The following is a 13,609-nucleotide window of genomic DNA, read 5'->3' on the forward strand; positions in this document are numbered from 1 at the left end:
TACAGGGTATTAAAAATCCCAATACAATCTGTAGCACAGGGGCTGGATTGAGCCAGTTAGGCTTTATCTACACTGGCACTTTTCTACAAATCTCCCACTGTTGTACTTCAGTCTCAGTGGTAACAATAGTGGGAGCACTAGTGTAGACAGATTAAATGGCCTATGGCCAACCTATCATTGGTGTTATGCTAATAGTCCCAATATTGCTACTACTGGTGGTAGTATCACATTGGGAGATTTTTGGAAAATGCCAGTATAGACAAGGCCTCACCATGGCATGTCAGATGAGCATTCTCTAATGGCCTCATCAATTTCAGCAGAATAGATGTTATCTTTTTCAAAAATTGTTTCTATCCCTTAAAAATTGCAAAAATACAATTGTGAATGCAAACCCATGCAGTGCTGAGTTTGCAGACAGAATGAAACAACATTTCTAAGGCTAAATGCTGCCTCATTCGTCCTCTGCAGCCACAGGAGACTCTAAATACAGCCTAAAATTGTGAGCATGTTGGACAAAGGGGCAGACCACACAGGGGAACAATATATTGAGGAGGATTTCAGAGGCATGGTGAGGCAAGTGCAAGGGAACAGCTAGTAGATCTGGCGCTATGCAGATCCAAAGGTCTAAACCTTCCACAGAGGGGATAATGATAGGAAAAGTGTATGTGGATGAAAATGTGTAATGTTCGTGAGTTTATTGACTCTATACATGTATAATGTAAAGCTCATTTGTTGTTTTTACAATATTATTTACTCCTGGGGGCATTCTGCACGAAAAAGTAAAAATTCTGCGTGAAAAAATTAAAAATGCTGCACACGGTATTTTAAAATTCTGCAAAATTCACCCATGAAAGCTCATGCTCCAATATGTCTGTTAGTCTGTAAGGTGCCACAAGACTCTTTGCCACTACTGTTTTGGGCCCTCTACTGGAATGTGTACATGTGCACCAAATAAAAGAGGGGCCCAGCCAGCTGCCCCTGTACTGACTGAGGATAAAAGTGAAAGTGTAAGTGATTTTACAATTAATTAATAGGATAGGAGTACACTGCAATTGAGCTATCAAATAATAAATTGTGTATAATTCAAATTTCAGATATGTATTATTTCTGTGATTATAAAGTTAGGGTTCCAGGATGAATTTAAAGAGGCACTTTTCAAAACTAAATACACACAAATTTGGTCTCAGTCCCTCAGTTTAATTGCTGTGCTTTTTCATTGTACACTGTGTTTTCTAGACATTTAAAATTCAAATGTGTTTCTAGTAAGTATGCAACTGCTATTAAACTGCAACGCTGAGAAATGTCTTTGCTATCAGCAGGAGGTTTTCATACAGACCCTCAGCTGCAGCGCTCTTCTCAGACGCTGATATGGTCTCTTTGTTTAATACCTAGGCCCAGGGCACACTTTTTCAATAAAGAATGAGCACTGCTGAGCAGAGCACAAAAGCTTCCAACTTGAGGAAGTGTCGATTTCACGTTCCTGCTTTGTGTGTGTTTCTCTCACACGCACACATTAAATGAGTCCTGAGGGTTGAACAATGGAGACATTTACTCGATGGAAAAAGACAGTATAATAAAAAAGAACAACAAAAAGAGGGGTTTCAGTCTAGCTATTAAGACCCCCCCCTCCCCGATAAAATAAAGCTGCAGCACCATGACAAAATATAATATACGGTGAACTGCAACTCTTTTAATTTTCTGTGTCCACATTGCTCCTGCTTATAATCAATAATACCGCCGAAAATAAGGGCTTGGCGTGTGACCAATGCAACCATGCTAATTGCAGCGCTGTCGTATTGGCTCTGAGGCAGCAGCTTGCTCTGCTGTGCAGACGTCGCTGCCTCTCTGTCCGGTACGGGCTCTGGCTCGCCGCTGCCCTGTGCTCCTAGCTCCGGGCTCTCCGGTGCGGAGACGCGCTCGTTACCTGTACATATTATCCTCTTCCCCGCAGCGGCTGCTCCGAGGGCGGGTCTGGGGGTACTGGCGGCCATGACGCAACCCCTGGTCTTTGCCCCGGCCGGCCGGCTGCCTGTGGTTTGCCTCGGTTACGCCTTGGCGGACCCAGCCCTGCGCCGGGCGCAGCGGCAGCTGTCGGCTCGCTGCAGGCCGCAGCAGGCGGGGGGCGGTTGCTGGGGTCGCTGCTCGTGGGCGGCAGTTGCATTGTGACATGCGGTCCTTGCGCGAGCCGGCGGCCGGGCGCCTTCGCCGGGCGCGCAGGGCACCGGCGCCCTTTTGAGGCGTGTGGGGGGAGCGGTGTGTGGGGGGGTGTTTTCCTGGCTAACATCGGGCAACTTCTGCAAAAGGCAAGGTCTGTGTGGGCGCCCAGCTTCCGGGTTAATGGTGTCCTGCTCCAGGGAATTGTTGGCCCTACAGCTCTGGACTGTAGTCTATAGCAGGGGGCTGGATGGGGCTATGCAGGTCTCGCTATATCTTTACCTTTGTTAAGACTTCTTTGATTTTTGATTGAATTTAGTGCTCATGAAAGATAATAGCTGGAAAGCCCTGGAACCAGGGTACGCAGTTGGCCTGTGATGACTTCCACATCTACCCACCTCTCAGCTGAGGAGACTTCAGACTACCCAACAACCCCCCTAACCTAGTCTGTTCTGTTCTGGTTCTTATACCTAGGCTTTGCACTTCAGTAATTTAGTGAAAGCAGGATTTATTTTATTTCACTTTTTGTCCGTTGATGTAATATTTTGGATACAGCATTAATAGACAATGCATTTTATTCTCCTAGTCAGCAGACACAATAGTCCCCTGTTCTATCATCAGTCTCTATTGCATTTGATTGCAACTCTAAGGGTACCTCTTCACAAAAAAGTTGACACGGGCTCCTACTCAGATGTTGCCCCTAACCCAGGCACACACAACAGAACATCATCTAACTCGAGTTTGGCCATGTCTGAAATCTGGGCTGAGTAGAGATATCCCAGTAGAGTAAGTGGACAGGCTAGAACCTAGATCCCACTTTCACTTGGGCTGGTAAACTGTCCACTCTGCAGTGTTGATGAAGACTACTTAACTTGAGTGTTGATAGTCCTCCAATGCCTTCCCACAAGTCAGCATAGGCAGGGACACCTCCAGAAAGTGAACAATTCTTACTTTAACTTAGCATGGCACCACTAAAGATTTGGTCAGGCAGAGAGAACGCCAGGCCAAATTTCAGTGAGTGGCATTGTGACCCAGCATGTCAGGTTGAAACACCATTTGATCTATGGACCCAGGGCAAACTGCCCTTTCTCCCCCACCAGGAGCCCTGCCCCTGCCAATGGCACACAGCAAGTCCATATGGCTGCAGGTGCCACTGAGCATAGGGAGAACCCATAGCTATTAAAAAACTTGTGTTATCTGCCTAGCAAGGCATGGTGCTGCATTCTCAGGGTGATAAGCCTCAGGTGGAATGCCTGCTCCTGTGTCTCATGCCCTAAATTTGCCTCCTGGTTTTGAAATCAGAATTGTATTAATGCCAACAGCTTTAATAGGTCATCATCCTAAACTGGATCCATACCTGACCATCTGTTGGAAATTAGGCCATGGACAGAAGTCTAGAGCATGCCAAACTGCAAGTCATTTTATTTAGTGAATTCATGTGCTAAGGATACTTTCTTGGCTCCCTGCAGCACTGAGCTCAGGTCAGGTGAATACCCTCTTTCTCTGGGGTCTGGGCTTTCCCTTTCACTAACCTGTTGGCTCAAATCCAGGCTGGTAAGAAAAGGAGGCTTGGCTGAAATTAACCAACTCCAGCCATACTGGGCTGCAGTGTACAGAGTTGAGCTGCAGGGAGTCAAGAAAGTAGATTTAAGAACAAAAATCCGCTAGCCAGACACCTTCCGAATCTCCCCACTTCCAGGGTTTAATTTCTGAAAACAGCTGGTCAGCTAACCCCAGGCCTACCCCAGGGAAGGAGTAGAGGGGAGCTGAAATCAAGCTAGCTCCATCTTTGATCCTATATTAAAGGCTTCATCCCTGGAGGCACGGTGCCCCCTACCCCACTGGGGCACATGGCCCTGTCTCATCCCACCCCACCTTCCATTCGTGTGGCTCTCCTTGTCGGCTAACCTGCCTCCCCCACCCTGCCCACTTCATTAGCCATCTTCCCCTGCATCACAGGGTGTGCTACCTACCACAGAGAAGCGAGAAAGAACACGTTTGGGTAAAAACAAGCCCTGGCTAATGTGCTGCTCTCTCCAACGTGTGCCTGGCTTTAGCAAAGTATTTAATTAGCCTCCACAAACTTCTTTTCCTCACCTGCAGATTACAGTGATCTCAACCCAAGAAGCCCTAGAATGTGATTCCTTCTGAGGACATGCTCAATTGAGACGTAATGACATTGACTTGGTGTGCAAAAGAGTGAAGTAAGAAGAGCGTGGAATAGATTTTATTAACACTACTGAGCTGCTTCCGAATGATTTTGTGACTATAGATATTGGTGACTTCTTTCTCTGAGTGTCATTGTAATTGGCAGTGAAAGTCACTAGATTTGTCACTGGTCACTTTGACACTTATTTTCTCACTAGGGAAACCAAAAAGTCACTAAATCTAGTGAGAAAGTAGCTAAATTGGCAACACCCTGGCTGAACTCCAGTGCAGTTCCAGCTCCGGGCAGTCTCTGCTTCCCACCACCTGTGGGGCCCTGTCTGTCTCCCCGGAGCCAAGCCACCTTGAACTGGTGCAGAAGCCTGGCCAGTCTTGGCCAGGTGCGGGGGAGAGGAGGGGGACACAGTGTGGGGGGCTTGGCTGCACCCCTCCAGGCAAGTGGGTCCTGAAGGAGCCTGGCTGGGGCAGGCCCTGGCCTGGCTGATCATGCCACCGCCGAGGGGCTGGAGCCCTGGCTGCGCTGCCGGCTCAGCCCAGCAGACACAGTCACCTCCCAGCAGGGCCAGTGAGTGCGACTGGGAGGCAGGGCATGAGGGAATGGGTCTCTGGTGAACCTGGGGGAAAGGAGGGTTGCTGGCTGGGAGGCAGTGGGGGAGATCTGTGTGTGTTGGGGCACTAGGGAGTGGGGGTTCTGTTTGGGGTGCTAGGCGGTCGTGGTGGGGCTGTGGGCAGAGGGGGGCACTGGGCACAGGTGATATTGTGCAGGGTGCTGTGCATTTGTGGGGAGGGGATCGGGAGGGGGTGCTGGGCATAACAGGTCCAGGGGGACACTGGGCATAAGGAGTTGGGAGGAATCGCAGGGGTGCCGACTTTCTGATTTCCCCGGGGGTGCTTGATCCCCGCTCTGCCCCAGGCTAACTGAAGTGCCCAGAGCAGGTTAACTCTACAGTGAAGACATAGACTCATAGACTTTAAGGTCAGAAAAGACCATTGTGATCATCTACTCTGACTTCCTGCACATTGCAGGCCACAGAACCTCACCCACCCACCCCTGTAATAGACCCCTAACCTCTGGCTAAGTTACTGAAGTCCTCAAATCATGGTTTAAAGACTTAAAGTTACAGAGAATTCACCATTTACACTAATGTAAACCTGCAAGTGACCCATGCCCCATGCTGCAGAGGAAGGTGAAAACCCCCAAGGGTCTCTGCCACTCTGACCTGGGGGGAAATCCCTTCCCGACCCCAAATATGGTGATCAGTTAGACCCTGAGCTTGTGGGCAAGACCCATCAGCCAGATACCTGGGAAAGAATTGTCTGTAGTAACTCAGAGCTCTCCCCATCTAGTGTCCTGTCTCCAGTTGTTGGGGATTTTTGCTACTGGCAGCCACCGATGGGCCACATGCAATTGTTGGCAGACCCATCTTACCATCCTCTCCATAAACTTATCAAACTCAGTCTTGAAGCCAGTTAGGTTTTTTGCCCCCACTGCTCCCCTTGGAAGGCTGTTCTAGAACTTCACTCTTCTGATGATTAGAAACCTTCACCTAATTTCAAGACTAAACTTGTTGATGCACAGTTTATATCCATTTGTTCTTGTGTTGACATTGGTGCTTATCTTAAATAACTCCTCTCCCACCCTGGTATTTATCCCTTTGATGTATTTATAGAGAGCAATCCTATCTCCCCTCAGCCTTCTTTTGGTTAGGCTAAACAAACCAAGCTCTTTGAGTCTCCTCTCATAATGTAGGTTTTCCATTTCTTGGATCATCTACAGATTTAGTAAAAATCCTTGCTATTGGATTTGCAATTTCATGTGCTAGTTCCTCTAATAGTCTAAGATGGAGACTATCCAGGCCTCCTGATTTAGTCCCAGTAAGCTGTTTGAGTTTGACTTTCACCTCAGATTTAGAAATTTCTACCTCCATATCCTCGTTGCCATTAGCCACCCTGCCACTACCCCTAACTCTTCATTAGCCTAATTAAAAACTTAAGCAAAGTATTTGTTTAGGTGTTGGGCCATGCCTAGATAATCTTTAATCTCCATCCCATCCTCAATGCTTAGTGGTCCCCCTTCTTCTTTCCTTGTTTTCTTCTTATTTATGTGGCCATAGAACCTTTTACTATTGTTTTTAATTCCTTTTGCAAGGTCCAACTCTGCTTGGCTTTTGGCAGTTCTCACTTTATTCCTACACTTTCTGACCTCCAAGTGGTAGCTTTCTTTGCTGATCCCTCACATCTTTCATTCCTTGTAGGCTTTCAGCTTTCTCTTAATCACCTGTCTGAGATGCTTGCTCATCCAGCTTGGTCTGCAATCCTTCCCTATGAATTTTTCCCCCTTGCTTGGGATGCCGGCTCTCAGTTGCCCCTGAGTTCCAGTATCTGCTGGTAAAGCTAGAGTAAAAATGACAATCACTTGTCAGTAGAGGGGCTATTTTTTAGCTTTTCCCAAGGGCCAACCCAACATAAGGGTACTTGGTAGAGTTTCACAGTACAGAGTGTGTTAGATAGGGAGTACTTGTCTGTATGTGGTTTCTGGATAGTTTTGACAATCTGGGTGAGAAACAGGAATGGGGGCATTGACACTGGGTCACTGAGGGTTTTCTGTTCAATTAACCTTTCATTCACGACTCCAACTCCCTCCTCTGAGCACTCTAACTTTCCAGTCTCCTTTTCCCACTCTATTCCCTCAGCCTCTTGACTTGTCTATTTTCCCTCTCACCACATCCTCTGCGGCTGCATCTTGATGCCTTTCAGTTGAACTGTTTTGTTTTCTGGCATGCAATTTTGTGAGATGCACCAAATCCTAGAATTTCATGTTCAGACATTTGGTGCACCCTGGTTCAACAGTTTAACTGGGAGGCAGCACCCTGGGGCATGGCACAGAAGGCAAGCTCATCCCTGAGGCCTTGTTTACACAGAAAAGTTATGCTGCTTTGAGTATACTGGTAAAATTAAGGTGGTATAATCTGTCCTTTGTGGATGTGGTTATGCCAATAAAGATGTACTTATACTGGTAAATCTTATTACCACATAGGAAGGGACCTTTATACCAGCATAACTATGTCCACGAGTATAACCTTATCAGTAAAAGATCACACCGCTAACTGACATAGTTATACATGTACAAAAACTGTGTGTAGACCATGCCTAATAAATCAGGGAACAGGGCATTGCAGGGACAGTGTGATTGCAGGAGAGACAGTAAAAATAAAATAAAATAAAAATTAAAAAAAAAAATCAGCTGAAAATAGGAACAAGTGTTTTGCTAAAAGTTTGGCTAAAATTAATCCAACGTCTCAGCCAGGTCTGTTACAGATGCCAGAACTTCTGTGGGCCTGTCACAGGGTGACTGAAAGATTACAGTTGGGAAAGATTACAGTTCTTACTGCCCAGTTGGGCTTACAAGAAGGTACCGAGCCTAATAAAAGGGAAAAACAGCATCAGGGGAAGGTGGCTACCTGTTGACCTCTCTTAGATTAAAACCTTGTAGGAAGTGGAGGAGGACATATTGGCTGCAACACTATTTGTTTGTTACGGCTTTGCAGCAATGTACAGCTGCAGCACAGCCTGAGTGAAATGAATCCATAGATGACTAGAGAGAGGAAGTAAGGACACTAGTTCTGACATCGGATAGGTATCAGGCAACAGAAATTTCTGGCGATTCTGCATTGTGTCCTGTAATTCTTAGGAAGACTTGGGGGTCAGCTCCTAGTAGATCAGCAACAAAATATAGAGTGCATCTGACAGTGAGATGAGTCCAGTTAAATAAAAAGGTCATTGTCACGCTAGTAGAAAAGCAGATCACTTGGGTGCCTTCTCAATGTGATCTGGCCTTACCTAGCTGACCCCCAAACTTTTGGCATCATTGCTGTAATGATGTAAGTTTGGTCACATTCTGGATTTCTTTAAGTAGCTCCAAACTAATCCCTCCCATATTTTTCCATAGAGAAGCAACCTTAATGCAAAGCAGACCTGGTCCTGAGGTAGGAGAATTCTTTATTGCAGCCTGCAGCGCACATGGGCTGATACTCTCTTTAGTGGGGGATATGAGGAGGAAGATGTCAGGGGCCTATTAAATTTTTTTTTCCTTCCCTTTGTCTTGCTTCATTCTTGTGTGTATCAGTGAGTACTTTGGCAGTTGGTGATATTTGTCTTATTTTTCTCACCCTTTGCAAAAGCCGTCTTCTGCTTAACATGCACATTCTTTCCTTCAGAGCTGTTTCCCTCCTCAATAGGCTATTGCAATTGGCTAAATGCCAAACAGTAGGGTGAACTGCATGAAAGAGCCTTGATCATAGACAGGCAGTCTTACAATTTCTTTCTTGTATTCAAGATGCAGATGGATGCCATTAGAACGATTTTAACTCAGAATTTGCACAGCTTGCCTGCAAAACTGAGACTAATACTAAATATTTATGTTGTGCTTTTCATCTTCAAAATGCTCTAAAACATAAATCCTCACAACATCCCTGTGAAATAGGTACGAAATAGGTTTTATTATACTCTTTTTAAAGATGGGGAAACTGAGGAATGCACTAGGTTACTTGTCCAAGGACACATCACACAACAAGTTGTTATCAGAGTCAGGATTAGAACTCAGGAGTTCTTGATGCTCCAGTAATGTTCTACATTATGCCTTCTGGTCTAAAAATGATCATGTTTCACTTGGCAACACATTGTTCTCCAGGTGACAAGAGGTGATATGTGCCATCAACAATGAAAATATATCTTAAGTAAGAGCTTACTAGACAAATTTGATCTACTTCTGAAAACCATATGGCCAAATTCTCTCTTACACTAAGATCCAGTGAAGCGAAGGAGATTGGGGCCAGAGGACTATCAGAGAGCCCTTGCTGTAATAGAGGGTCTGGATCTCTGTTCCTAATCCATAGTTCATAAGAATGGAAAATTACTTTGGCATTGTCCTCACTCCACCCCAATCTGCCTATTTGAAAGAACAATACAGGGCCTTAAAAGTTTTGCTGCATTAACTATACTGATACAGTTAAAGTGGCACCCTAGTGTGGACATATTTATACTGGTATAAAAGTGCCTATACTGGCATAGCTTATTTTGGTTAGGCAAGGCCATGCCTATGCTAGAGGAAATAGTAGTATAATATACTGCTCCTAGTGCAGACTTAGCTATACTAGCAAAGCTGCAGTTTGTACTGGTATAGCAGAACCACCCCCCATGAATAAAATAAGCTATACCTGCAGAACCCCAGCTTTGCCGGTATCGCTGCATCTGAACTGGGGACTTGTGCTAACTATGTGTCAGGAGTAAGGCCCTGCAGCTGCACCTGCTCAGTACTTCTGATGCCCTACCGAGCCAGCTAGGCTGCCTGATGGACCTTCTGCCAGATTGGCTCAGGAATCCAGCAGGCTGGTTCTTAAGCCCAGCAGCAGCAGTAGCTCACTGGCTGTTCAATGCACATGCCCACAGACTCTCTGCCTCCTTGTGCTCATCTCTTGCCAATCCCTGCTCCTGCTTTGTTCCTCCATAGCTGCAGCCCAGATCCTGCCCTTCACTCAGTCTTGTTTCCAACCTCTCCCAGCCTTGCTTCTGCCTCAGAACCAGCCCTGCTCCTGCCTTCCCTGACTCCTGGTAATCCAGTTCTGACCCTCGGCTCTGATTCATGACTCCGACTCTGTCTTGACCCTTGGCTCTGGCATACGGACTATGACCACTAGGCCTGAATCCCACTCCTACTACTAGGCCTGACCACCTATGACCCGGTGCCCTGACACTTGTTGGTTGGGGCTCACACCCCTGACTGACAAAACTGTGCTAGCACAAGTCTGTCATGTAGACCTAGCTGTATTCTGGTTCGGGAATTTAAATAAGATATACTGGTATATGACACCTTTATATCAGAATAACTGTCTAAACTAGGATATTTACCAGTATAGCTACGTCAGCAAAAATCTACCCTTAACGGACATAAAAAGAAAAGGAGGACTTGTGGCACCTTAGAGACTAACCAATTTATTTGAGCATGAGCTTTCGTGAACTACAGCTCACTTCATCGGATGCATACTGTGGAAATTGCAGAAGACATTATATACACAGACACCATGAAACAATACCTCCTCCCACCCCACTCTCCTGCTGGTAATAGCTTATCTAAAGTGATCATCAAGTTGGACCATTTCCAGCACAAATTCAGGTTTTCTCACCCTCCGCCCCCCCACAGACAAACTCACTCTCTTGCTGGTAATAGCCCATCCAAAGTTATTACCAGCAAGAGAGTGAGTTTGTCTGTGGGGGGGCGGAGGGTGAGAAAACCTGGATTTGTGCTGGAAATGGCCCAACTTGATGATCACTTTAGATAAGCTATTACCAGCAGGAGAGTGGGGTGGGAGGAGGTATTGTTTCATGGTGTCTGTGTATATAATGTCTTCTGCAATTTCCACAGTATGCATCCGATGAAGTGAGCTGTAGCTCACGAAAGCTCATGCTCAAATAAATTGGTTAGTCTCTAAGGTGCCACAAGTCCTCCTTTTCTTTTTGCGAATACAGACTAACACAGCTGTTACTCTGAAACCTGTCATTAACGGACATAGTTACACCAATAAAGCTTCTAAGGGCTAGTCTACACTTAAAATGCTACAGCAGTGCCGCTGTAGCACTTCAATGAAGATGCTACCTATGCCAACAGGAGGGCTTCTCTCATTGGTGGAGGTACTCCACCTCCCCGAGAGGCAGTAGCTAGGTCGACAAGATAATTCTCCTATTGACCTAGCACTGTCTACACTGGGGGATTAGGTTGGTTTAACTGGTTTGCTCACAAGTGTAGATTTTTCACACCCCTGAGCGATGTAGATATACCAATCTATTTTCCTTGTGTACACCAGGTCTAAGCATAGACCAGCCTAGAAAATCTGACTGGGAAAAAGACTGAGCTGTGAGGTGCGGTTTCTAAGTCTTTCTAAGGCTATGTATTCGCTATACCCACTACAATGACACAGCTTCGGTGCTGCATCTGTGCCACTGTAGTGCTATAGGTAGGGCCCTGTCAAATTCACGGTCCATTTTGGTTAATTTCTCGGTCATAGGATTTTAAAAATTGTAAATCTCATGATTTCAGCTATTTAAATCTGAAATGTCATGGTGTTTTAATTGTAGGGCTCCTGACCCAAAAAGGAGTTGGGAGGGGGGCCTGTCACAAAGCTATTGTAATGCGAGGGTTGCGGTACTGCTACCATTACTTCTGCACTGCTGCTGCTGGTGGTGCTGCCTTCAGAGCTGGACAGCTGGAGAGTGGTGGCTGCTGGCTGGGAGCCCATCTCTGAAGTCAGAGCCACCACCAGCAGCAGCGCAGAAGTAAGGATGGCATGGTATCGTATGGTATTGCCATCCTTACTTCTGCGCTGCTGCCTGCAGAGCTGGGCCCTCCATCAGCAGCTGCCACTCTCCGGTTGCCCAGCTCTGAAGGCAGGGTATGGTATTGCCACCCTTACTTCTGCACTGCTGGAGGTGTGGGAGTGGGGATGACTTCAGAGCTGGGCACCTGGCCAACAGTTGCTCCTCTCTGGTCACCCAGCTCTGAAGGCAGCACAGAAGTAAGGGTGACCCCCCTAAAATAGTCTTGCGACCCCCCTGCAAGTCTCTTTTGGGTCAGAACCCCCAATTTGAAAAACACTGGTCTTCCCCATGAAATCTGTATAGTATGGGGTAAAAGCACACAAAAGACCCGATTTCATGGGAGGAGACCAGATTTCACAGTCCATGATGCATTTTTCTTGGCCGTGAACTTGGTAGGGCTATAGTATAGACACTTGCTGCATTGACAGAAGGGGTTTTTCCATCAACGTAGTTAATCCACCCACCTCTATTAGAGGCAGTAGGTAGGCTGACAGAAGAATTTTTCTATTGACGTAGCCACGTCTACAAAGGGGGTTAGATCGACTTAACTATGGTCCTCAGGGTGTGAAATTTTTCACAACACTGAGCGAGTTAGTTATATTGATCTAATTTTTAAGTGAAGACCAGGTCTAAGAGATGGACCATTGAGGATTCAAAGACGCTTAATTATGATAGACACCAGTTGACAGGCTTATCATCATGAAAGGTGTTTGAATCCTCAATGGGCCATCTCTTAAGCCTGGTCTACTCTAGGAACTTACATCACTGGGTACACCCCCGAGAAATGTAGCTATACTGACCTAACCCCTGGTGTAGACAGTGCTAGGTCAACTGGAGAATTCTTCCGTCAACCAGACTACTGCCTCTTGGAGTGGTGGATTAGCTATGCTGACACAAGAACCCCTCCCATCAGCATAGGTAGAGTCTACATTGAAGTGCTGCAGCAGTCCAGCTGGTCCACGGTAGCATTGTAAGTGTAGACACACCCTTAGAGAAAATAGGGAATCTAAACCCTAGTGTGTGCATAGGTAACTTGAGAAAACGGATTTGGAAAGCAGAGGTAGTGACACTGGCTCTAAGGGCACTTAATAAGCTGGTTGAGTGAGAGAGGGAGTCACTCATCCAATGTTCCCTCTAATTTTTGACAGGCTGTGTGCGCAAAAAAATTCTTCTGTGCAAATTTTTGATAGGCCGTGTGCACAAAAAATTTCTTCTGTGCAAATTGTTGTGCTTCTGTGCAAATTTTTGTGTGCGTGGTGTTTCGCTGTGTGTGCGGGGTTTAGGATCTGTGTGCACACGCACACGCGCACAGCTTAGAGGGAACAGTCAACTCATCTCTCTCTGGACACAGCAGCAGGAGCTGACTCTGACAAGAGAATATCAGAACAGGAACTTGCTTTTCAGACATAAAGTTCATTCTGTTCTCTGTGTAACTAAGATGAGAATGTCTTATGTAGTTCATTTTATGAGGTATGTTAAGCAAAACATTTATTTTACTTCAATTTCCCCCGCTTTTATTCAATCTTGTTTTTGTTAGAATTACTGTTGTGTAGGTAGTTGCACACAGACATCCCCCAAAACAAGAGAACTTAAACAATTTCTGGAACATAAACTCTCCTCTGTCTTGGCCAAGGGGCCCATCTTGACACGCGCCATATTCTATGTTGGGAGCGGCATAGGAGCCAGTTATAATGGCTTTGCCCCAATTGAGGGTCCTCCACTCACCCACCAGTGGAATTCTCAGTTGGCCAGTCACCTCCAGATTTTACTTCCTTTGTGCTGGATGGGAGAGGGAATCTGCCCTCCAATGATCAAGTTGGAGAAAAGGGAAGTGTCAGGGTTTTTTTTGTTTGTTTGTTTTGTGTTTTTTCTTTTCATTATCCACAATTGCAGATGAAGTCATGGAAATGATAGGCAG

General features: G+C 46.1%; 1 protein-coding gene across 1 annotated transcript in view; it reads right to left on the bottom strand.

Annotated features, from left to right (window-relative positions):
• The window catches only part of SPMIP2 (sperm microtubule inner protein 2), a 58,902-nt gene extending 56,786 nt beyond the window's left edge, over window positions 1-2,116 (bottom strand). The window contains exon 1 of the mRNA XM_074951083.1: window positions 1,925-2,116. Within this exon, the coding sequence (XP_074807184.1) occupies window positions 1,925-1,991 (67 nt within the window). The 5' untranslated portion in view covers window positions 1,992-2,116. The remainder of the gene's footprint in view (window positions 1-1,924) is intronic.
• Between the last annotated feature and the right edge of the window lie 11,493 nt (window positions 2,117-13,609).

This window comes from Natator depressus, chromosome 4, assembly GCF_965152275.1.
Source record: "Natator depressus isolate rNatDep1 chromosome 4, rNatDep2.hap1, whole genome shotgun sequence".
Lineage (NCBI taxonomy): Eukaryota > Metazoa > Chordata > Testudines > Cheloniidae > Natator > Natator depressus.